This window comes from Typopeltis vanoorti, chromosome 20 (genome assembly GCF_054136105.1).
Source record: "Typopeltis vanoorti isolate ZY-2024b chromosome 20, IOZ_Tvanoo_1.0, whole genome shotgun sequence".
In the NCBI taxonomy this organism is placed as follows: domain Eukaryota; kingdom Metazoa; phylum Arthropoda; class Arachnida; order Uropygi; family Thelyphonidae; genus Typopeltis; species Typopeltis vanoorti.
In genome coordinates this window covers 5,498,750-5,526,179 of record NC_143568.1, presented here as the reverse complement: position 1 = coordinate 5,526,179, position 27,430 = coordinate 5,498,750, and the positions used below count along the sequence as shown (strand labels likewise).

Sequence of the window (27,430 nt, the reverse complement as noted above, 5' to 3'; positions counted from 1 at the left end):
ATAAACTTATCTCTGTACAATATCTTTTCAATTTAAAGTAGGCATTCGTTGTTATGGTTCTTCATCCATCGCACTTTGACTTTAAATGGTTTAGATCCTAAACATTTCTTGCGTAATTATTTAGTTCTAAAGCTGCAAGAAATTAAATAATATCCTTACCAAATATTTCATCGTAACCTTGAATTGGAAATAATGATTTTAGCTTAATTTTGCAACCTCATATTTGGTGAGAAATAAAATTGGAGTGATGCTTATTCAGCCCTGTGAAAATCTTTGCTTCCATATCGCTAGGCTGCCCAAAGAATGTCGAGTGGAGGAACTTTTTCTAGGTCTTTGTTTGGCCGGTTCCCTAATTAATCGATATTTGTTTTTTGTTTTTTCTGAAACTAGGATGTTTAACCCGCATATCGAAACTAGATTGTACAACTCACAGTATTACTGACAATAATGCGAGTGTTACGGTGTAGGACCACGAGGTGACGGCAGTTTAAAGTAGACAGTAAAGTAGTTTTTTGCACCTTCTCTTTCGAAATGGGTCATTGATAACTTGGGCTCAGCTTATCGCTGAAGGCTAAAGAATGGAAACTGGCTGCCAACCGGTATTCCAAAAAACAGTTAACGCTAAAAGCACTCTGCCTACGCCCTTTACATGGTGAAGGGTGTTGAAGTATTTTATTTTATTGTATAAAACTAGTGTTTCCCCCACGAAATAGTCAGTCATAGTATTGACATATTTTGCATTAGATAAACGCTGATCTAATTCTCTCAAATTTAAATACTTGAGTGATTTGGACGTATTATTCTGCAGGTAAGGTATATCCATACCATACCTGCAGGGATGGCATATCCAGTGGTCGAGTAGAGTTCCTAATAAGTTTGTGGGAAAAATTTTATTGAGCAGTTATCGAATGTTAATCAAATTAGCATTCATTATGAAATAAACCGTTATCAAAATTATATGGTCGTACAAATATTAATTTTTTTTCATACGTTTTCCTCTACGTCTACTCATAATATTAACTGCAATAGTGGTATTATCTGACCCAATTAAATGATCATTTTTACAACAATTAAAATTCAGAAGTGGTACACCTCAATTTTGTCCTTGCCACCAAGATCCCTTGATATGTATAACAGCCTTAAAAAGTATTAAATTGCAGTTAGCGAATTTTTAATGTTTTAAATATTTGCACACGATTTTTATAATATTATTATATATTATAAAAGTGTATATATATATAATAAAAGTGTGTGTGTGTGTATATATATATAATTTTATTTATTATATATTCTTATTATTATTCCTGTTAGGTACAATGACCCGTGACAAATGCTTTTTTTTTTTTAAACCCGATTAATACTGTGATAGGGAAGTGAATCCTATCTGCATAGTTCATTATAGTTGCCAATTGCAGTTTTACTTTCTTTTTTTTTTCCCTACCGGTTTGCTGAGTGAAAAACCAAAGTGTGTTCCTGGAGGACAAACCCTGCGACCTCCGTATTTGACCGACTATCTCACTTTCAAATAAAAAGTCCTGATATAGCTTCTTTGCGTTCCAGAACGGGATTCGAACCATGGGAATGGTCGAAACTGACTGATCTGCTGAGAGTATAAAATAATTTTGAGATTCAAATATACATCCAAAAAGGCTGATAAGTGTATTGATATAGTGTACTTATAGTGGGATCACTATAAGATGAAATGTTAATTAGCTGAACTTTTTTTAATTTTTCGTTTTTTTCTATTTAATTATCAGATGGGAGGGTGATAATATAGAAATGATTTATTTCTTCTGAATGCTTTATAATCATAGGGAAAAAAACATATTACGGTGCATATCATATGTATGAAGTCTGTAAACACACGTTTCTCGAATATTTACAAGAGTTAGAAAGAATTAGAAAGATTTGAAGTGTTAGAAGTCTGTGTTGAATGATAAATTGTATTTAAATTTATTATTATTAGATGTGGTTTCATGTTTGTTTTACAATAAAATAAACAGAAACTGATGAGTCCCACACAAATAATACGTTCCATTGTAATTTAATAAAGATCAAATATCTCTCTCAAAGTAAAATATACACAATTTTTCTCAGTCAAGAGAATGTGAGTTTTTGAGGGTAAGACCTGTCCTCTAAAGTATAGAGGCAGACTTTGGGGAGGAAGAAACCTGTACAACAAATATTAGTCTATCCTGCCTCGGCAGGTGTCAAAGAAACAGCAACTAGCAGTCACATTTAAAACATCTGTACCACCTGGTGTGGCAGTTAGTAAACATTAAACGCATCCATATTTTATACCTTTTTCATACAGAAATGTGAACGCTATAGGACAACAATATATACAAAAGGGTGAGCACATACGGTACATGACTACGAAGGTGATTGTGCGAGCTGTATATTTTTCAAGTAAAACTATACACGTACACATATGTGACTAACAGAATGACTATATACGAAGTGATACACTATATTGAACAGACACGACTTCCCCCGAAAGGTTTGGCTTTAGGGTGTCAATGTTTGATATCAACAACGAAATGGCACTACAGATTCATGGACTTTGGGGAAAGGAGGAGGGATATCTAAGGGCAAACTAACGACATAAAAAGGCCTCCTATCAGTAAAAAAAAATATAACGTAAAATATTGACAGAAAATGCACGTGATAGTTGCATTTCATTAGCAAAGTTTTCTTTAATCGTCCGGTTAGTTCTATGCCATCGCGACAATCTAGGCAGACGTTGAGCAATGTGAAAAAATCACCGGGAGAGGCAAAAAGACACTTTTTATTCGGCATGTAACTTCAAAGTTTAAACAATTTGTTTCAAAATTCAAATGAAAGTAAATAGATCTAAACTTATGTTCTATATAGAGAGTCTCAAAATAGAAAAATATCTCTTCACTTTAGCTATTATAGCTAAAACTATACATGAAGACATGAAATACATACTCGAGTTAGCGGATTTCAGACGAGGGAGGGGCGCCACAATCTAAGCCTAGCTGCCCATCACGACAGCAGGAAAGATTCACTTCATAGCAGAAAGTAGCGGAAAAACTAAATCCCTATATTTTAGATTGTCTTCGAAGTTTTATACAAAATAATTACAGATTGTAAAGGGGATGATGGGGAGAGTACACGAATAAAGCAGCCACGACAAAGTAATGTTTTAAATAGATTGAAAAAATAAGCATAAATAGTCATAAGCTGCTCTCTAAACAAACTTTGATAATAAAATTATCATTTGCTCAATACGGAAGACAAATGGTTTGTACACAGAACATGTAATAACAGTAACAACTGCTTCTCATAACAGAACAGAAAAAATATAACATTTCACTGAAAAGCGCTTTTAAAGAGACCGATTTTCTCGTTTTAGGGGTGAATTTTACTCGTTTTCATTTCCACTTTTTTCAATTCTGTCTTTCCTTTAGCATATTACAAAATCCGATTTATCAAATATCTTTTCTAGATCTCCTTTTCTTTAATAGATATCAATTTGAATGTCATTTTGCAAAATTTTGCTGATACCAATTTTCTCGTTTTACGAGTGAATTTTACTTGTGCCTTTCGTTAATAATAATAATCGTATGATGATACGCGGCCGAGGAGGTACGGCACCATCTCAGTCCCCCCCAAATTTTATCCTGGCTCCGGAACCGGCATAGCTGACGAATCAGACCTATGGCTGGGTCAGTATTCCTGACTGTAATCCGTGTGTGTCCTCGGACCGGTTTGCCTACTTGCGGGATGAAAAACCCCAGATAAACTGGCGGAAAAAACTCTGCTGTCCACACCCAAGACCGGCTAACTTGGCTATGGCTGAGGAAGATCCTTGAGCTCCTCGCGTCGTCAACGGGAATCGAACCTAGGACACTCCTTCCCCAGGCATACGGTTGCGAAGCGCAAAGCCACTAGGCTAACCGCGCGGACTGTCTTCCGTTGGTTTGCATTAATACCGTGTTCGTTTCGTTTGGTAATCTGTTAAAGTTACCAGACGAAACGAACACGTTAGGAAAGCGCCATTTGAAAATTAAATGTAAGAGCTGGTATGACAGACTATGTATTTGCTGATTTTCAGGCTATAAATCTTTGGCAGCATTGAATATCAAGGAAAGTTTGTCGAAATCACTAGCAAGGAAATCATTACTTTCTTGGCTTTCTCGATATAGCTTTAATACAATATGGTTTCATTACGTGTTCCATTACGTTTTGCTCAACAAATACTGCGTTATACATTTTTAAACTGAATAGGTAATTTCGGTTCATAACTTAGGCGTAGTTCCTTTTTATTATTATTATTATTATTATTATTATTTCGAATAGAACTTGAAGTGCAGGTCGGGTTTCGCTTCGGTAATGCGAATCACTGATTTTTCAACAGGTTTTTAAACTGCACTTGTAATACACACACACACACACACACACTACGAATGTTGATAAGCATACAGAAAACAGGCCTCTTTAAAAACAACTCCTTTTTGGTAGCCAGAAGCACTTTGAATGGCTTGCAGATTTAATGGATTAAATTTTACTTTTGTTAGATTTTAAAAGTTATATATCATTAACAGTTACAGAAACACACATATGCGCACGCGCACGCGCACACACACACACACACACACACACACACACAGCTTAGCCAAGTCTGTCGGATATTTGGCAAATTAGCTACATACATTAGGCGCAGTTAGCGATATACATTTACAACGCAGGCGCGCGCGCACGCGCACTACAACAACAACAGTAGCGAACAAGAGTTAAATTTCTGAATATATTCCATTTTTCAAACAGCAAATTTGCACATTTCTTCCAAGTAAAGCTCGTATTTTCGTTTATAAAATAGTTAAAGTTAGCACAGCAATTATTTAACAGGTGCAAACATTTAGCTTCATAAGCAGAGATAAAATCTGAACATTCAACAGTACTTAACATCAAACAACATTTGAAAAATAAAAGTTCTCAGGGTGAATCGCCCTTTTGTGACGGGTGAACTTCTAAAATAGCAAGCGAAAAACACAACAATAACATAGTTATGCTTGCACACACAGACGGAGAAAAAAGAGTGTGAGCTGTCTGCTGCTCGGTTAGACTTGTTATGGGTGAAGTTTTATGAAAGACGATATTACTGCCTACGATATTACAGTTCACTGTTGGCATGCATGTCAGTATTTGGTCATGGGCCCTAGTCACCAGGGGACAGTTTGTGCACGTATTACCAGGGTCGAGAGGCAAAACACAAGTGACACAGTAATGTGCCTAAGTAAAATATGAGAGTATGCGTACGAAGTTGACCAGTTATGGCTGTACAAATGGCAACCTCCTATTGGCAAGGTTCTTAGGCACAAGATAAAAGTTATTAGAGAACGTTTTTAGTACCATCTTGCTGCAAATTGGATGGTGAGATCTATTTCAAGGCATTTATCCCCAAGCATTCTTTGCTGCGCAAGTTACTGCGAACTCGAACCCACAGCAGAACTCCCACACCCACTGGGACCAGGTCCAAATCCACCGTTTCCATTAGGGGCACTTCTCCCTTCCTTTTTAACCTTCTGTTTCAAATGTACCTTGGCGTGTCGCTTCTTCTCGTCACTTCTCGCGAACTTACGACCGCACATATCGCAAGAGAACGGTTTCTCGCCAGTGTGTGTACGGATGTGAGTGGTCAAGTGATCGCTGCGACTAAATGAACGCATACAGATCCTGCACTGAAACGGTTTCTGACCCGTGTGGATTCGTATATGCCGCGTTAATTCGTCGCTCCTGGAGAACCGCCTGTCACATAATTCTATAGGACAAGCGTACGGACGCTCGTGCACGGGTGTCTTACTCGGCCTGTTTGGGTACTTCCTGGGTTTCACCGGAAGCAGTTTCAGCGGAACAGGACTGTTCTGGTAAGCCTGACTGAGTATTTCGTGGCCTTTGCTAGTTGCCTGGTTGTACTCGGCCAAGTTGGCAGAACCTTGCATCACAAAGGATCCCTCACCTTCTTGTTTCGGCACTGGTTGGACGGTGGATGGGCCAGGTGCAAGAGTTACTGTGCCTAGCGTGCTGTACTCCGGCAATGTTGTTGTGGTTTGGAAAGTGGACCACTGATATTTGGCGATGGAAGAAGGACGTTGGAATATCTCCTCTGCGCCAGGTCCCAGAAGCGATGGAGGTGCCAGGCCACTAGAAACAGCCACTAGTGCTGCTGCAGCTCCCTCTGGTGACGATACGCTGCCCATAGAAGATCCAGGCTGACTTGTACTGTACACCGGTGGCTGTTTCATGGCAAAGGTAGCTCCGGTTGCTTCGAATTGAGACGGAGCACTGAACTGTAGCAGAAGTTCTTGTTGGGCGGGATCGGTTGGGCTGCCCAAGGAGAAAGTCTGTTCAGCTGCTGATGGCTCACTTACTGCTGTTTCGAATGGACTCGGGGCCGGGGAAGCTGAGTACTGTGACACCGAAGGGGCTGGTGATGGCCCATGCTGCGTAGGAGAACCAAGAGTTGCTGAAGGTTGATGCACAGATGGTCCTTGAGGTATTCCTTGCTGACTCGTAGATGCTGTTGCCTGGCCAAGAATGTTTAACACCGGAGAGAAAGACTTTTCTGGACAGAACCAAGCACCAACTGAACTGTCAGAAGGGCCTTCTGCAGAGGTCACGGGTGTGGCGCTGGTGGTGAAAGTGCCTCGGTAGGTGATGCTCTGGCTAGTGCTTGTCTGTTGAGGAATGGTGCTAGGGAACATAGTCCCGTCAGACTTCTCTGGACCAGCTGCTTCGGCTGCAAATAAAGAAAATATACGTGCATTTTAGATATGTGCAAAAAATGTTATTAATAATACACAGCAATCAGAATAATATTTGTAATCCTTTATTTGTGCTTCTAACCAAATTCTAACTCACGTAGTTAATTTGATAACGTCAAATTAAATGCACTATCATAAACAACAGTATTCACCGACTATAATATACGCTGGCATACATATTTTTTAATTTTTATTAGATGCGAAACTCTGTAGCTCGATCAGTATCGACGATGTTTGGGGTTGAAAAATATAATCACGAACCTGATTCTTAGCAAATGGGGAGCGCATGTGCTTCCCTTTAGCACAGAACTCAGTTGCTTATAATAATACGTCTACTTGCTGTAGTTTGCCATACTTTTTGAGAATACTCTCCTGGCTGTAACGGTTGTAAACTGTTTACTAGATCTGAATCCACAGCAGTTTTTTGTTTTTCTTTCTGATTTCCTCAAAAATTAGGAAATCGGAAAGAAAAAAAATATGTAGTAGGTTATGGTAATGGAATACAGAAAGTCTTCAGTACGTCTTCCAACTTCTTAAACCGAGGTAAAATCAAGAAGTGAGGTAGAGTATTACATGTGAATTCTCTGGATGCTTTATTGACCAGAGTCGAAATCGAGTCACCGAATCCATCGATCAAATAAGAATTTAAGCTGCTTCAGTAAATGTCTCAAATGTTTGCTTTTCTCAATAAATATATCCATTATGCACACTATGGCCCCCAATGGGCAAGTTGATTTTTTTCACTGACAAAAATCAGAAAAATCCATAGCAATTACAGACACTTGGAAATCTAATCCTGACAAAATCTCAATAGTTATTCACTTTGTGATCCTTGCTATCTTCTTCTCACGCTTTACTGATCAACTGACGTTTTATTCTACGGATCAGAAATTTGCTCATATTTAGGAAGCAACTTTTAGCGATGAACTATTTCCTTCAACCTTTGCTTAAATGCCGGTAAAATGTTCACTGCTAGATTATTTCATCACTAAATCGGTTTCTTCTTTGCTGTCGATCCACCGATGATCTTGCCCACATTTTCTACCTGTTTTCATAAGCAGGTAATGTGAACACGGCATGGCCAAGTTCGCGACTATTCGTGTAATTAGAAAAGTTTATTTAACCCAAGCAGTACGCTGTCATTGAACCAAACATTTCATTGGTTTGATCTTTTTTGAGTTTAATAGATATCTCTCTAAGTATGAACTGCATATGATAATACATGGCTTCTTATCTTCAAAACTTGATGGTTCTTAGAATTCGCGACTTTCCATTAAGTTAGTAACTGTTTTCTCACTGATTCTTTCCGTACAATTTTCCTTTCAGAGACATTTAGTTTTTTCTTTTTTTTTTTGCATGTTCTGAAGATATTTCTATATTCGTCAGAATCGATTTGTAACTGTTCCCTTTCTTCTAAAGATATGAGCGTCATTCTTTCCCTTTAATTTCATTGATTGGAACATCCCCGTTCGTAAAAAAAGTGAATTCTAAATATTCAAATCCAATGTTGAGGTTTCTTCTTTCTCCTTCAAGTCCATTAACATGATTAGAGTAGAACAGATCCAGTCATTCTTGTTTAGGATAACCACACACACAAGAGAATTCATTCAAAATCCGTTAATGATTAATATCAACGTTTCAAGGATATTCTATGTATAGTGCATGTATATTCCATACTCAGCGTCATTACAATCATAAAAATGCTTGTTCCGCAAAAGGATTCTTCTATGGTGGCGGCATTGTCACAGCAATTGAATCTAGCACCGGTTTGTTAATGTACTCTTATAGATAGTTGACTTATTATCATATGTAACATAATTTGTTTCGTTTAAGTAGTTTTTTCTTTAATTGTGACAGCTGATTCGCAATTATTTATTATAAATTTATTTAATTAATTTAGTTTAATCCTTTATCCAAGTCTAAGCAAACAAAGTTTGCGCCTGAAGTATTTTCAGGACTGGGGCAACTCGTGGTATAAATTCTCATCACGCCTATCTCAGTATCTCCCATAATGCAAAGCACATCTCCTTGCGAACATGTATAATGCTATGCATTAAGGGAAGGGCCATTATCCAGACCGATTTCGACCTTTATTGAGGTCTCGTCAGTGGGAGCCAGACCCAGAGGTGGTGATACTATGGTGGAAGCAATGGAGAAGTTATCATTACTTATACGAGTTGCTGAAAGGTGTCTCACCTTATCATTAAATTACTCTGGATCTAGGTGTAAGCAAACAAAGTTTGTGCCTGAAGTATCTTCAGGACCGAGGCAACTCGTGGTAAAGGTGGACCAAATTTATTAAACTAATTTATTTTCATAATTTATTAAACTAAATTTATTATAGTCTAACGAAGTGGATAAAAAACATATCCAACATCTTTCTCTAAATCCAGAGTAATTTAATAATAAGGTGAGACACCTTTTGGCAAGTTATAGCATTTGACACCTTATAGCATTATACATGTCCACAAGGAGATGTGCTTTGCATTATGGGAGATACTAAGACAAGGATTGATCAGAGCTTGGCCCACCTTTACCACGAGTTGCCTCAGTCCTGAAGATACTTCAGGCGCAAACTTTGTTTGCTTACACGTGGATAAAGGATTAAACTAAATTTATTATAGTCTAACTAAGTGGAAAGAAAAAAAAAACTTCCAACATAAATTTATTACTATAGCTGTTTTCTCACTGATTCAATGCCAAATTTCATCAAATTCCATCCATCAAAGGAAAATTACGCAGCTAAAATTGCTGCTTAATTTTTAATTGTAAAGCCAAAATTGTAAACCAAAATTAAAATGAATCGAACAATTTTAATAAAGATCCCAAATACCAATTTTCAATAAAATTCGTACAGCCAGAGCGGAGGTGTAAAATGGGGTTCAGGTTATTTGGATATGTTAAACATGGTCAGCGTGCCAATAAGCTGTCCGATTTAATAATGACTTCGATGAAGATAGTTCGTCGAACGCAGTTATGCATTTATTTGAGCCGCCTATTAATTTTTAAGTTGAATTTAAAATTAACGTGATGGAAGCTAATGCCATCGTTCGAGTGTAGTATGTCCGTCAATTGCATGGTTCATCAAACGATCTATTTTGCAGAAGGATTAAAAAAGAAAAGGTATATCTTTTACGCCTTCTAAAGTTATGTCACAAATTCAGGATGGTTGCCTCTATAATTTGGTAATATATTTTAAGTCTTCCAAAAGGATTGCGTTTGGAGGCGGGATGGGAGGGGGGCTACTTTCAATTAATCTCTCGTTCTCAAGCGTATATGTGGTTGGGGATATCGATATAGCAATGCGCCTTTTCTTGGGGAACTGCTATAAATATGATATCGAAGTTTATTAAATGACAGAGGTTACATTTCAGAGAACAGAAAAAAAAAAAAAAAAAATTCTGTAAGACATGTTTTCATGTTTAGCAAAGTGCATCCTAATGTTATGGTTTGATGCCGCAAAAGTAATTTGCGAATACTGCTTCGTATTGCAACAGTACAGTTATGTAACAATTAACCCATTCAAATTATCGCGAATAGCATGTTGAGAAATGGGGGGGGGGGGGGGAATGAATGAAATTAGAATTATCTTCCACTGTTTGGAAATGAGTTATAATTATCTTCTGCAATGCATACTTTGCTTTCCCCATCGAAAATATTGATATTTAGATCTGGAGTTGTCAACTAAACCGATTATCAAATCACTATAGTTTAAAAACGTATATCGTGTTCGCGAAATTTCAGATATCGGAGACATCATCAAATATTAAAATGTTATATTAAATAGCCGAACCACTTATGGAAACTATCATTTTAGATACCTTAGTAAACAAATCCTGATTCCAGAATTAGCCCAAGAAATATCAGACACGATGTCATGAGTACGTGTATGCTAGTGTTGGCGCCAAAATCTTGACAGTTTGCAAGAAGTAGTAACATTCAGGAACCTCCACTAGATGGCAGTCACTGCAATAGGGGAAGTCATCCAGAGAATCGGCCATTATATCGGATTGTATATATTATATTCAATTCTTCATTCTTACTTTGTCACCAAAACGAGTGCGATCGCTAAGCCTCGCTGCGACTCTTGACGTCTTACTTCTTGTTGCTCGCGTCGCTCAACGGTCCCACGAAACTCACGTGTCCAAACTTTACCCCATGCACTTCCTGTCTTCCATCCATTTCGTTAAGCCTAACCTAAGATAGGCTTGAAGGCTTGCTGTGTTCGAGCCAACCGTGCTGCCAGAAATAAGATTCCTTTCAGCTCGTGCTGCATTCTCGGTGCTGGAACCAAAGAGTAAAGAAAGTAAGACGGACTCCAGGTCATAATCCACGGCTTAGTATAAATAAGTTTCCTACAATTTGTACAATTACTAGGTTGCATATTAGAGTCCGAAAATTCCCGCTGCAGCGCAAGAGCGATGCCCTCCTACGACTGTCGCCCACGTGCTGTCTGCACGCGCGACTCGCCAGCCCAACTGATGAGTGGGGGTGGATAGTGAGAAAGACGACTATTGCGTTTCGAGTCTACGGCAAGCACCATGAGAAGAACCGGCGTTTTGAAACTGCCGTTCACTGCGTACATTTTGAAGAAATGCCTCAGTAGCACTGCATTGACGAGATTCAATGTGGCATCCCGTCAGGTCGATTTATTTCTTTTAACACAAAGGAAACGGTTAAACACAGTGAAAATAAGTCACATATGATATGCATAATAATAGCCGCATATTATTCAGCACATTTTGCCTTCTATTTTGTCTCTGTTATTAAAAGTAACTGGAAAATTCGATACATGGGCGTCTTTAGTCTACCTACGGGAAATTCTGTTACGTAAGGATGCAAGGTCAGCAGCCTCAGACTTTTATCCTTGAATTTAAATTTTCCGGTTTCTTAACTGTCTGCCATGCTGCAAAATGTCACCTTACTAATTAAAGAACCCCCCCCTCCCTTCATCGATACACGAACTATAAAAGTCTATACAAGAATACACTTTGGTATCATCTCTCTCTCTCTCTCTCTCTCTCTCTCTCTCTCTCTGTGTGTACACTCTTAACTGAGACCAGAATTCGATAAAGGATTCGAAGGTCTTCAATGAAAAAAAAACAGAAAAAAAAACAGCTTTGACTCTATCGTTAATGCAAAGATATTAATTAATTGCATACAAGATAAAAATGAGTCACTTTGGAAACCTGACGGGACGAACAACGTCTTGCCTCCCATCACTTTCAGTTGTTGGCGAGACTCATACGGAGGTGAAAGTATTTTTCATTTCGCTAAACGTATACATATTCGAAAATTAGAACATGGTCGCAAAATAAACGGATTCAAGGATATATTTAAGGTCACAATTTGAAAGAAAAGTACTCAAGTTTTTTTGTACTGAAATTGTGTTTCTTGATAAAATCTTTTACCTTTAGTGCGATTGGAATGTTTCTCTACCCATGCATTGTTTGTGAACATGGCTTAAAAAAATCTGTTTTACTTTGTATCATTTTTTTAACTTCTAGATGTTACTAACCTTCAATTTAAAGTGCTGTTAGATCCCGAAATAATACATAGCAGCTAATAAATATATAGCGCTTCATTTTATTTTCCTCTTATACGATGACAGTTTGGTTTGAACAGACAGAATGCAAATCAACAGAACTTTGGTGTATATATTCGTGTCACATATTTCTTATCTAATGAATCAGCGAATTTGGGTATATTTTTAAATTTTATTTCATTCAAAAATTGCGGCAGTTAAAAATTTTACTAATAATGAAAATATATGTATTTAGTGATTGGATTAAAAAAAAATTAAAGTTTTTAATATTGTTTGAGTTAAGTTTCTAAACTATAATAAATTCTTTGTTTATTATGTTTATAATAAATTCTTTGTAAACTACACAGTTTACGAAAAACTTAGTTGCTGGTCTGAGGCGGAGAGGGAATGTTTTTCTCCGAGGAAATTTTCATTTATTACCCCTCCCAAAACAGGCAGATCCTACTCCGATATATGTCTGGATACACTCGAGGAGATCCGTCGTAACTTTACTGCAGTGTCAAGATCGTAAAACCTCTGTTGCCACGAAAACTAACTTAACAGGCTAGTTTGACTGCTTTTAAATTTCCTCCACCACTTAACTTGTTGCCAATTTGTAAATCATAACAGTAGAAGTTTTATAAAATCAGCAGTTAAATGATATAACATATTAAGTTATGCATACCTATTTACGGTTCTTTTTATTTTCTTCACTCATTTCTTAAATTTCTTAAGTTTAGTTAAAATAGCTCTGCCTTTCCAATGAATTATGGAGGAATTGGATTATTTTCTCATGTCTTGAAGAGATGAAGCAGTTTCCGATTCTCAATGTTACATTTAAGATGCAATCACGTGACAATCTGCTGTCAATTGATAATGCTCTCATTAAATCTGAATTAATAGCTGCAATGAGCTTTTCTTAAAAACATTCTTACTTTTTTTAAAAATTTTCATTCTGCCTATTCTCTTTTATATTTCTCATCATCTCGTTGTTAATTACTTGTTTTCCCTTTTATTCCATATTATGATAATTTGGTACAAAAACATTTAAGATTCTGCATCCCTGTCGAATGGGATTTACACCTGCAGGAATATAAAGCAGTCGCATCTATTCTATATTTTATTCAGTTAAACAGATCGTGTTTAACACGAAAAAAATATATTCGTGTCATATTACATCTCTCTCTCTCTCTCTCTCTCTCAATTAATCAAATTATACGTGTGCACCAAACAATTATTATAGCGAGTGAAGGAAATACTCTAATTCTTCGTGTAGCTCAACCTAATAGCAAGCATTCGAGATTGAAAACAACTTAGCAACTAAGGACGTCAAGTTTCACATCATGTTGAGTTGACATTTAATAAAATGATAACTATTGAAAAACTTTACTTTGGGGTTAAGAAAGTTATTAATTGCGTGCCATATGTGTGTGCTCTGTAGGTAATATCAAATCATAAACGTACGCTTCGTATGAAAACGAAATCTAGAGAGTGAAACTGTGATTTAAAGCATTTACGAACTTGAAAAAATAACTGCAATAGAACGGAGGTCTTGAAAACATGGGAAGGATTAAAGTTGGAACAGCCTGAATGATGAACTAGATGAAAAGACAATGAAAAGAACAGAAAACAAACCGAGAAAATGACACACAGGGATCAACTACAGGATTTTTTTAGGATTTTTTTTCTGACAATGGTTTGAAATACCGTGTTCTTGAGATCTCTCTCTCCTTCCTTTTTTTTTTTTTATTTAAATCGGAATTTCTAGAACTTTAGGATACAAATATTTTAAATCAGTATTGTTTTAGGGTTTATATTACCTGCAAATACAGAAGATTTAACTATATAGATTCTGACGGCTCCCTAAGGCATTCCTTTTCAACAGTTATTAATTACTAACACAGTATAATTTGAAGCCTTTCTAAGCTTAATAGTTAAGATAGTTGGAAAACATTGGGGAGAATAAATAATGTGACCAAGAGATAGGAGTCAGTCTTAGTCGTGCAGTTTAACTTATGAATGTGTTTTTACATTCGACTGTGAAAGTTTAAATAAAATATTTTCATCGTTTTTCGCGGAGACTGATAGAATATTTGCTGTAAATATTTATGTTAAATATAATGTAGCAAATTTGCCATGAAAAGATTTTCTAGCAAAATTTAATCTAGACGACTAATATATTTTAATAAATGGCCAATTCAAATTAATTTAAAATAAATGTAATATTTTATAATATTTTATTATTTTTAATGAAAAATTAGAATTTTAATATATTAATTTTGTTATTGCGCTTTTGAATTTCAAAATAATAATAATAATAATAAATAAATAAAATCCTATTAAGATATCATCAAGCAAAAGTTTAGAAATTCAAGTTTATCATAAAAATATAAACGTGGAGTAATTTTTATAATATATATTTTATTTTATGTAAAAGCTATCATTAAATATTGATTTCAAGATTGCGAGGATTAATGAAGCTTTACAGCTTGCATGAGAAAATACAAAAAATACATTATATTAAGCGCAGTAAAAAAAATGACCTTGCCATTTAAATGATGAGGTCAAAGTCCCACGAACTATGTGGCCAATGGAAACCTTCTGAACAAATGTTACTTTAATCGCTTGGTGCTTCCAATAAAGAGGTTGCAGAGGGAAGAAACCAACACAGTATGGATTTTTTCTTATCGGCTGATTAGGAATTACAAATTGCAGTTTGTAGAATTCACTTAAACTTTGTGAACAGCAACGAAATGCAACAGGTGTGCATCCCCCCCTTCCTCGGTGGGCTCCCTCCCTCCCTCCCTCTGTCTATCTCAATGGCTGTACGCCAGAGCGACCGTTGTCTTTTCTCCCTGCCCGCTTTTGAAACTCAATTATTGTTTGATAATTCTTGATTTCTTCGTCATTAAAGGTAAATTTATAGTTTTAAACAGAAGAGATAAATCTGTTAATATATACTTACTGTAGCCAGATCCACCTAGCGGCCGGTAAAAAGAAGTGAATGCTGTATCCGGCGTTCCACATCGCAGATGGGGACGCGAACTCACGGCTGTAAGCCACTGGGCGGACAGCGGATCTCGAGGCGGTCCTAGAATGTCGTGCCTACAGAGGTAGTGGGGAATCTTCCCGTCTGCCGGACTATCCCGGTATACAGGTGTAGCAGCAGGCGCGAGAGGCATCAGAAACGGGACGGTGATCATGGGTCTCGACGTACCGGGCACTGACATCCCGGATTACTAAAAGCCGCTTTCTTGAACAGTGTCTTTCTGTCCAGGTAGGCGATTATCACCACCTCCCGCCCAATCACTTGCCCACAGAAGACGTCAGCTCAGCGTTTGTGGTCTCATATGTGAACGCCCCGCCTGTTAAAAAAGTCACACTGTTCAGCAAGATGTTCATTGGTCAAAGACTAGGTGGGCAACTCCTCCCAGCCCTCTCTAAATAAGGAGCGACGCCACTTGTTCACGAAGTCCTATTTGACCGGCCGACATCTGCGGTAAACTGGCTCATAAGATGTTTCGGGGGATCATCTCTACCTCGTTCGCAGTGGCCATAAATGGGAGATTCAGACCTTTAACACTGGAACAGAATTGCGCATAATGCAATCTAACAGGTATATCACTTCAGTCATTCACCCCACCAAGGGATATTTTAAGACTGGGGGGTTCTTCCCCTCCCCACCGATCTAGTACAGTGACAAATTATCGCCCCAAGGAAATCTCAGCACGTAGAATATGAATGAACAGTAAATAGCATGCTCATCTATCCATATCGATGTGTGTGAGTTTAATATTTTATTTTTCGGGCTTTTATCATTCTTTTGTCTCTATCTCTTTCTTCCTTCCTTTACCTTATGCCCCCCTCCTTTTTTTGTTGTTTCAAAACAGATACAAACTTCAACTGAAGTTCGTATGTGTTCATTGCGCATAAACTCAATTTTTCTATTTCCACATTTTGAGTCGTTTATTATTTTGCATTGATCTGTTTAATCATTGTTTTGGTTATGCACGTTATCATGAATATTCTTTACCATTATCGATATTTATTCCAATGTTCCTACCTATCCATAGCATAATAGCAGCTTGTATATGAGCGAAAAGTAGAATTCTTTATTTTCTGTGTGAGCCGTGTGGTCCTCCCCACTTCCTGAGTTTTAATGTGGACTGAGAAACACGGAACAGTATGGCGCATACTGTACTGAATATTAGTTTCGCATATTAATAGCCCGAGAAAGAACTTTGAAAACTCTCTTTTTATCTGAAGGCGACCGAGCCGGTCTCATATGAAGTTGGCAAGGTTTCTGCCCTCGGGGTTTTCATTCAACACAACGATCAAAACCCTCGATACACTGGCCTCATCGCCTTTGTTGCTTCAGCCATAATTCAAAACAAACAACTCCCCAACTCATTTATATATATAATTACTCGGATTTTTGCAAAGAAAAGGTTAAGCAAGTTTGAGCGCGGTTAGTAGTTGGAAGGGAATCAATCGTTCGATGCTGTTGGCACACTCTCCCTCGATGAGTCGTTGGACCCTCTGGAGGTGTCAAATAATAATAATAATAATAATATTGTTTTCGGGAAATATAATTGAGAACGGTCCGTATTTAGAGGCAACTCTGAATATTCGAATGCAGCAAATTTCTCTCTCTCTCTCTCTCTCTACACACACATACTTATAGAGACGGCGGTAAAGTGGCTGGTAGACATCACTTTCAAGTTTGCAGATTCTTATATTTTGATACAGTCTAACCGCAGTGCAGAGCTGGCGAACCCGTAGTTACTGGCATGTGAGTGTTAGCACAGCGAGAAAATAATATAGGTTGCAATGTAGTACCTTGTAAACACAAGATTTGTGCGGAAAAGATAAAATGCTGTTAAACATGCGACGGTTGGTGGCCTACCATTAATGAAAGCTGTTTAGTGTTGCCAGTCGAGACTGGGCTGCAAAAATGGTATAGGTCTTCCTATAGAATACAAAACGACTATTGGACTAACAACTGTCATCCACAGTAAATTTCATGATATCGATAGTGCAACTTATATTGTGAACAGTTCCTATGTTAATGCATAAAAATTAAGACATCTCAAATTATACAAAGTACAATACTGTAACTGCAAGAGTAACCATGTTCGAATTTATGTCATTTAAATACACGTGCATATTTAGTATAATCGATGGACTTGATTTTAACGTAGTTTTGTGCATTCCTAGTTTTTAAATTGATTGATAGCTTTGCCGCCTATACTTAGCCGCAGTTAGTTAATTGAAGTCATCCGAACATTATTTCCATTTGATCCGGACACCTTGCATTTTTTTTATATTGTGGAGTCTTTCGCGTAATTTGCCTTAGGCATATGAGTTGTGGGGCATCGAACAATAAAACTCCGGTCTGATAGTGGCATTCTAAATAACTCTAATTACTCCCATTAATGTAATTTTCTGGACAAGTGTCCTACCCAATAACACGAGGATCTCCCTAGTTATGATTTTCGCACTACAACAAAGTAAAAAGTAATCTGAGGGAAATAGTGTTATTCCTGCCTTGAACATCCAAATCCTCGAATCAACCTAGCCATCTGTGAAAATTGTATTCACAAAATTATTTCTAGGTAGCATCCTATAGAATAGTGCCGATCCTTAAAACCCCAATTAGCTGCGATTGATTTGCCTTAATGTTTCAATACACGCCAGAAGATGATGTGTTCTCTCTCTCTCATATATATATATATATATATATATATATATATATATATATATATATATATATATATATATATATAGATTGAACACACACATATATATCATCGGTCACTCTCAGTGTGAAAATAATTTCGTTTTCTATATTTGTACGTGTAAAAACCTGTCGTTTGTCCCTTCCTCCACATTTCTCTCTCCCTGGCTGGTAGAATTCCCTCGTGAATCCGTACAGCTTCGGTGTCTACTACTCACCCTTCCACCCACATTCTGTCTTGCCTAAATGTTTTTTTTTTTTTTTTACTTTTGTTATATTCACTATCAGAAACCAGGAAAATGAAATGGGAACTTTATGCTTCTCAGACATCCATCTCTCTCTCTCTCTCTCTCTCCGTTTGTGTATCTTATTCAACTTTATTTCTGACGTTTATATTTTTCAGATTTATAGCTGCTTTCTTCTATCTAGCCACGCATTCTCCTTACTGTACTCGATGACTAAGTGAGGCCACTAAAGTTAAAGCTAGCGAAGGGATGGTTTTATTGACTAGAAACAGTGTTCACTGCTGTTTCATGGCCTGCTGGTTAACGAAATTAAAATCTGATTTGTAAAAATTAAAATTAATATTATTTTATTATAATGAGTAACATATTAAATTGTTGACTGCATTTCTAACTCCGTCAGAGTAGTGTCGTGTCCGTCATTTCAACGATGTTAGAAACAGCAATATTATGGTATTTTACACTGGCTATACGAAGTTGTGACTTAGGAATGAAATTGAATAAATACGTCCTTGAGTCCTGATGCTACATTCGACGAAACTAAGCAAATCACAATCATATTAAATCAGGAATTTACTTTCCTGTGAGGTTATTTTCTAAAAATAACCAATTTTTTGCTTACATTCATAATGGGAAAATTAACGTGTCTGTAGTAATAATGGCCTTAAAACAGTTTACCATTTTTTAAATTTTGACGAGAATTCAGAATTTTTGAAATATCTATAACTCAGCTTTAAGAATGTTCGCATCCTCTCCGCTAGTAATTTTGGAATGGTGTACGTGATCGACAGAGCGAACGAATGCTACGTCGTTATATAGTCCAGCGAATAAAATTTAATTGGTAATGAGAATAAAAGTTGTTAAATTTTTCCATTCTCTACTTGAATAGACATTTTATTCACAGAATAGTTTCTTAATAAGTCATGAATTTAAAAATATATATATATTATTCGCTTTCACAAGTATTTCTCACATTCTCAAGCTGTTTAAAGTAAAAATGTCTAAAGAAGACCAGTAATGCGTGATGTGGATAAGACAAACTTAGTCCATTTTGTCCATCAGCACGTGTGTGTGTGTGTGTCTGGCTTTTCAAATTCAAAATGACTATTAAGAGCAGACTGATTATATCACATTCTACATGAGATTTATTAAATAAAGCGCAGCTATTAACTAATGCGACTGATTTGACTGAGTGACTTGTTTGGGACGAATAGAAATGTTGGCACGATTCCTTTTACACTCTACTCCCGTATTAGAATAGGAAAAAATGGCTGCGAATTCTACAGTTTCGAAGATTGTCATTTTTAACAATGAAATAATATTAGCATTTAGTGTGAAGTAGGTAAGTTAGCGAGAAAATATTTCAAAATATTAAAAACAACCTTGCGAGGAACAAGTTATATCAGCAAAAGCTTTTGAATGGAAGAAAACATTGTTTTAACTTTTAAAGAAGGTCGTCACTGATGCACAAAGCGGTCATCCAAAAACTTACAGGATTGGAGAAAATATTGAAGGTTAATTCTGTCTAAATGAATCATGATGCATTTGGACAGAAGATTATGATTTATATTAGATGGGAATCACTCCACGAAAGTGTTTGTAAACGTATAGTACATTAATACCGTGATTGGGCTTAGAAAAGTTTTTAAAATTTATTTTTGTACTTATTTTACTGCATAATCCGGAAACTGCTTCAGAGATTAAACACGGTATTAAACTACAGATTAAGCCGATCGGGTCTCACATCGGGCGATGAAATTCATCTTCTGCCCGAAAACATTCACAAGCAGCCTACGTTAGAATTGGAACCCGCAGCCTATAATTTGGAAAGCAAGTAATATCCCCTCGGCCAATGGAATAATACTCCGGAGAACCGTTTTGATAAGAAACAGAAAAAGTTTATATTACTAAACATGCGACTTCGATAAAAGTTTCTTCAAAGAATAACACGTCATCTTTTGACATCACGCCTAATCACTCACTTGATTAATACTTCTTGCTTAGCCCCGAACAACTTTGGCTGTTTCCGAAAGAAAATAAAAGTCTTCAAGGGATTAAGATTTGATAGTACACAGTTTTTAGCCTCAGTTTGAAAATATTAAAGCAATGAAATCATATTTGACATTTTAAAAGTTCAAAAGTGATCTGTGTGTAGATTGCATCTCTGTCTGATCTACAAAAACCTTCTGATTTAAAGCATGCGATGATCAGATGCGTTAGATATAGAACTATGATCAACTAAAGGCAGACTAAGACAGTTTGTTCTTTCTGTAATCTGCACGAATTGCTTTATGGAAGCTTCAGAGGAGCGTGATAAAAACTTCACTTAGTCACCTAGGTTATATGAGCTTCCAGAGAAAGCTATTAGTTTAAATTTGAAGTGGCATCGATCTTGCACAATGGCAAATGTACAGGAACATCGTTGAGAGAATATAATTTAGTTGTTATTAAAGAATAAATAAAGCAGTACGATGACACACACACACACACACACACACACACACACACACACACACACACACACACACACACACACACACACACACACACACACACACACACGGGAGAGGAGAGAAGATTTCCGTTAAGAAATTCATTTTTCAGTGAATGGGTCAATGTGGTCCTCTGTCAACTAGGTTTTGATAAGTGACGTCATCGTTCCCTTCATAGCTCAGTGTTGTCTGTTTTATTAAGTACGTTTCGCAGAATGGCAAGCATCTATGGTTCATTCTCTCCATCCGTAAATTAGTTCTGGACTTTGGCCGAACGGACTTCATTGAAATTTGGAATCTTTATTTGTTGAGCTGGATACAATTTAATAAAATTTTGGATTTAAGACAACCGCAGAATATATCTCCATGTGGTTCAGTTTTGATTTCAATATAATCAATTTTATTGATACATTTTTCGAATTGATTTCTGCACTGGCGGGAGTGAATTAATGAAATTTAGTATTTAGATCTCTATTAAAATTTTTTGAATCACTCCAAGTTTGATTTGAATTAGACTTTGTGATGACGACATCAGACAAAACAAAAGTATTTCTAGAGTGCATAAGTCTACGCGTGCTATAACTTTTAACACACTCGAATTTTTACAAATGTATCCTGACTTGATAGGATTCTTAGTATAACAATATCACGAGCACAATAGTTATCGCAAAAACAAGCAAATATCAACATTCGAAAAATTCAACTCTAAGCAGATTCAAGTGATACGAGATGTAACCAATTAGAAGATACGCTTGGTCTGATGTGATTGGTGAGCAGTTTTCGCCTTTAAAGTCCTCCTTAGTTAAACTTGATGCAATTTTTTTATTATAATTTGTTTTTATTGCGAGACATTATGAAATGAAAATAATTCTTGTCTGGCTGGATAGAGTTCAATAAAATTTGGTATTTAAGACAGACTACTTGTCATTTTAATTGGACCGTTTTAATGGCAAAATGAGGCAAAAACAAAACTGTCTGTAGTATATATTGGCAAGAAAATTGCTCTAGTTTCGGTTTCTGTGATCGTCATCATCATTTTAAGGGCATTCTGATTCCCTGTGATTGTGGTGTACGTGTTCCTTCTTCGTGGTCTCCCGTGGTAAAATACAGAACCAAGTACTGTAGAAGACAATCAGAACTTGGCTCTGTATTTTACCTAAGACTTCGTTGGTTTTTCTTTTTCGACAGTTTACTCCTAGAAATTAGTCTTCATTATTGCATTTCAAATGCCTCAATCCTTTACTAGTCTTCTGCTGTAATAAGTCTGACAACCATATAAAAAATACACTCGAAATACTTTTATCTTTTTCGTCCGTCTGTACTTATTTTGCTTCTAATAAATGATCTATTTTTTCTTTAATACTTCTTTTACATAGCAATTCGTCTTGATATTTCCAACTTTCTGCATTTATATTAAGTCCATAATCAGATAAAGTATCATCGATCCTAAATAATATTTTTGTTTTAAATCCTATTAATTCTGTGATAACGGATTTTTTTTTAAATCAACAAACGCTAAAGGGAGCTTAATGATATTATAGTCTTTCATTTCCGTATTAGCAAGGCTTTTTCGTTTTGGGGAAGGCGTTGGACCATCGGAGGAATCAGATATATCTAGAAGCGCCCAGAATAGGACAGAACTGGGTTCGATCATATGTTTGCTTTCCTAGAGAAACATTCTGTCACATGCCTCTGAGACATGCTACCCCTAGCTTCATCTAAAAAAGGCCAAGGACTGTTTCTCCCTTCTGGACAGGACAAGCGATCCAACAGAGAGCACGCGATGCTCTTCATACTGCGGTATGAAGGTTTTAACTCATAGAAGGGACATCTATCAGTTAAAACCTTCCTGACACGAGATCAGCAAAGTTTTAATAATAATCCAGAGATCTTTCTATTATACACTCCATGTGGTGTTTTCTAAAGGATTTTTCAATTCAGAATGGATCATGACATTTCATACGTACCATCGCTTAATTATACGGGCACTAACATTATCTAGCATCTAATTTTTGCTTATTGCATAAAAAAATCGAAGTTATTAATCAAGCATTATGGAGATTTTATAGGATCTGCTATCTTTCTGATAACTAATTTCAAATTTAAAAATTATACACTGTGAAATGCAGAAAAGCTTGAAATTAATGAAGCGATACCACAACTACACTGTGTAGGAATGTTTTAATTAATTTCAAATAAGGCAAAAATTAAGAATCAGGTTTCGTATCACGTTACCTCTCAACTTTCAAGCAACACTTTCTCTCTGAGCGTATACACAACTTGGAAAGAAGTCAACGGACACCCCAATGGGCAAGGTGCATCGTGCCATGAAAAGAGTCACGTGTTTGAAAGCCGGTAAAAATTGGAGAAATATGATGCTCCCAAGTCAGTGCAACGGTGTCCGGGTGAAATGATCGCGAAAAGGGAACGGAAGGAGTTTGAAAGAGGGGTTGTGATAGGATGCCATGTTGCAAGCCTATCTCTTCGTCAAATTCTCGACAAATTGGGCCATATCAGATCAACAATCAGTGATACCATACTGAGATGGAAGCGCAGGGAGTCAACTGCAAGTGCTACACGCAGTGGATGACCCACCCACCCACACACACATTCACCGAAGGTGACCGGAGGGTGCTACGAAGAATAATATGTAAAAACCGCCATTCACAGCCGACTCGTTGAATGCGGAGGTCCGGCCATCGACTGTGATAGGAATCTGCACAAAAACATTCAGAATCGAGGCTCACAACATGGGTTTCCATGGTAAGACCGCAATATGCAAGTCTCACATTACCCGAACGAACGTTGTCTTCAGTGGTACAAAGAGCGTGTACAGTGGGATGTGGAAACTTGGAAAGCTGTGTTACGGAACGAATTACGCCACCCACTGCTCAGCAGATGCGTGGATGTGGCAGATGCTCGGTGAACGTCTTACCAGAGTGCGTAATCTCAACTGACATTCGGAGTTGGCGGTGGTGGCCTAGGACCTCTGTTCGTGGTGCCACACACACACATTGAACTCGGAGAGGTATCTGAACATTCTGGACAGCTTCCTACTTTGTGGCGGTTCTACAGAACTGACCATTTCAGCAAGACATTGTACTGTGTCATAAGGCTGGCGCTGTAACTGCGCGGTTTGTGGACATGAACGTTATCACACTTGACTGGCCTCCACAGAGCCCTGATCTCAACCCTATTCAACATCTGTGAGATGAACTGGAGCATCTGGTGAGATCAACGGACAATGCCCCACAACAGTCCAGGACCTCATTATATGCCTACAGGAAGAATGATCCTAAATTCCTATTAATTTCTATATACGCTTGGGGAAAGTATGCCGTGTAGGATTGCTGCAGTCCTCGCAGGGAAAGATGGGCACCATAGCTGTTTGTTCCTCCTACTATGATCTCCGTTGACTTCTTTCCAAACTGTGTGTAGTGTCCGATTTGAAACGGTATCTGTAAGAGTTCTCTAATAAATTGAATAAAAATTCATTCTCTCCACCTTTGTTTTACACACGTTCAGCTTCTGTTGCATCCATATTTTACACATGTGTACATGTCGGTATTCATTGAAATGGACATCAGCAATATCCCTTTTCTTCTGGATCTGTTAATACCACGTTCAGAATAACAACCATCCATTTAAAGACTCCAAACGCAAAGAACTTTTTTTTTTCTTTTCGTTTTATATATATATATATATATAATATGGTGGGCGCCATAAGGGCGAAGCAACCTTCAAGTTTCCAAAATGAATTTAATAAGTTTCTTTTCGATCTGTTCTTCCATGGGCTGTAAGTTAGACTTTGTTCTTGGGTTCTGCCTTCAACATCTTTAAAAACATTTTTTTTTTTAAATTGGTAACCTACTACTAGTGTTTTGTGAGCATGTCGGAGTGGGGGGGAGTTTTAGTTTTTTTAACAATGCGTCAAATATATAACCGCCATTGGAATATGTATTTTTTTTTTTACTTTCTTGTTAAAAAATATAAGGAAAATATAAGTAGTTCTTTATTTTTACTGAGATTTATTAGAATGATAACATAAATTTATATGCATTTTGCTGAACTTCTGAATTACATAAAGAATACTACTACTAATAATAATAAGTATTAATTGGGTATAAAAGCAGCACTTCTCGCCATCTTATCTGTTCAGTCATTCAATTTATGTGATTTCTGATCGCCTTATATTTCCCAAGTGAAATCATTTCATTTAAGGAAATTTAAGAAAAATTTGAAGCTTAGTAAGGGATATTTAGTTTTCTTGAATATGTTGTTATTCTTAATATGCCTTAGTGGGAATTAATATTCCTTCTGCACACCTCATTATAAAATAATAATAATAATAAAATCAGAAGAGTCCAAACATTTTAAATGATAGTAAAAACGAAAAAAAAAATGCGCATTTCAGAATCAATATACAAGTTTAAATGTATTTTTTAAAGAAAAAGTTAACATACATTTTGTGCATGTTTTGACCAACTGGAGATTTATTTGAAGATCATTTTGGTAGTAATGATGTCTTTTGGTTGGAAAAACCTGCATTCAATTTCTCGCAGTGCCAGAGGAGCCTTGATAACAATTTTTCAACTAAGGACAGTTAACTGGTCTCATCGAACAGTGACAGAGTTCCAAGTTCCCGGAACCTTGGAATTTAAGTAAAACATGCAAATTGGCTAGAGAACATACGCATTTTGAAGACTAAGTTTTAAATTTTAAAACTCATAGAACAACCACCTTATCCTGATAAATAAGTTGCGAATCCAATGGTGCTTGGGCAATCGGAGGCATTAGATAGGTCTGGAAACACCAAAGAACAGGATAAAATGTATAACTGGGTTAGATTTCTATTTTTGAAATTTTAAAACAAGAATATATATTCGTTCAAGTTTTTCCCCCTATTCACTAAGCTGTCTTCTTTTCTCACTCCTCACTATTTATTTTCCAACTTTTCATTTCTAGTTAAGTTGTATATCAGCAGAGAGAGAGAGATGAGAATAAGGACTCAGATTCTTTCAAAGCAGCAGTTCAAAGTAGTTGCTTGCTAGATTACAATTCTGTTAATTTTAATAAGGTCGATGAAGGATCGAATTCTATTATCCGTAACAAGAAAAAATATAAATATAATAAGCATTTTTTTATGTAGTTAGTTTTTATATGAGTGGGGTAGGATAAGGTTAGATATTCCGAAAATCTTGTCCTATTTCACATCGGGAGATGAAATTCATCTGTCGCCCAAAGACAATCCATGCCAACGGCGAGATATTTGGGAAGGTCCTTTGGGAATGATCAAACCTATTGGTTGAAGGTGCTAATCAATTCAGGATAGCACCTCTGCTAACAAATTATCTGTATAATTTGAATATTAGAGAATAATTTCGAGTTGTTGAAGAATAACTGAAAATAAGTAATTTTTGCATCTCAGATTACATAATTATATAAAATAATAAAGAACTGAAATTCGAATTATGAAATAATCATCTGAAAAATATTAATTTTGCTCATTATTGAGCAAATTACCACTTCGAAGAATATTTAAAATCACCATTTATAATACATAATATTGTATTTTTTAACATATTGTTTAATATATATACAATATTTGTATTATTTACAATAAATTAGACCTATTCATAATGATAAATATGTCTAATATATAATATTAGATCAATTTAAACAATATAAATATTTATACAAATTTTCATAAATATTTATACATGTATATAAAAATTTGGTATAAATAGATCAAAAATCATAAACAGATCTAACATTATAAATGTATTGCACCAATCTGAAATTAATTTAGTGTCTTTTTAATGATCGTGTTTAAATTTGTGCTATATTTCAGAAGTATATATAAAAATATCATCGTGGTTTTCTTTGTAACGTTTTGCAACATTCACATTCTATGAAGCCAGCAAATTCTGAATTTCGGATTCGGATTTTTTTTCTTCTCTCTCTGTATACGCTTTTATACTCTCAATTATAATATGTCCACTGTGATACCTAAAGGATATCAGATCCAAGTCTATACTCATCTCTCGAATATGAATGCAGAATGTGATTGAGTCATAGTTTTAGAATCTGTCATTTTTAAGAAGTCGAAAATACTTTATTCTCTACATATTCCAACCTTTTTAAAGGATTTTAAAGTCTTTAAGAAACAGCTTACATATGTATCTTCTTTTCGTCGTTTATATTTAATATTTCTAGTTCTTTTCTGGATGATAAAGTCCTTAACTGTACTTTTGAAATATTAACAATGCATAAAAAGGGCTAGAGTTTAATAGCATATTAAAAACACATCTGATCGCTTACAGTTCTTTCCATCAATGCCGTTTTTTCTCTCTTACATAATATGCTTTGTCTTTTCCCATGTGCATTTGGTTTGGACAGTTGTTAACCAAGTACTGAAAGGGATCCAAAAGTTTACGCCGAAAATGAAAAAAAAAAAAAAATTATCGGCCTTCAATTCTAGTAAAAAGTGGAGGGATAAATGACTATAAATTGTTATGTCAATCAAATTATAGATCACACGATAATAGTTTTGAATCATTGGACATCCTTTCAGACAATGGAAAATAAACGAGTTTTCAAAACTGTAACACAGGTGGAAGTATAGATAGAAACACGACTAATGA

The 27,430-nt window shown here is 36.2% G+C and overlaps 1 protein-coding gene across 2 annotated transcripts in view; it reads right to left on the bottom strand.

The window, feature by feature from the left end:
• Positions 1–2,068: 2,068 nt before the first annotated feature.
• The window catches only part of LOC150095206 (uncharacterized), a 62,316-nt gene continuing 36,954 nt past the window's right edge, over positions 2,069–27,430 (bottom strand). For both annotated transcript variants that reach the window (XM_090410076.1, XM_090410075.1), the window contains exon 2: positions 2,069–6,766. In XM_090410076.1, coding sequence (XP_090266202.1) covers positions 5,451–6,766 — 1,316 coding nt within the window. In that variant the 3' untranslated portion in view covers positions 2,069–5,450. The remainder of the gene's footprint in view (positions 6,767–27,430) is intronic.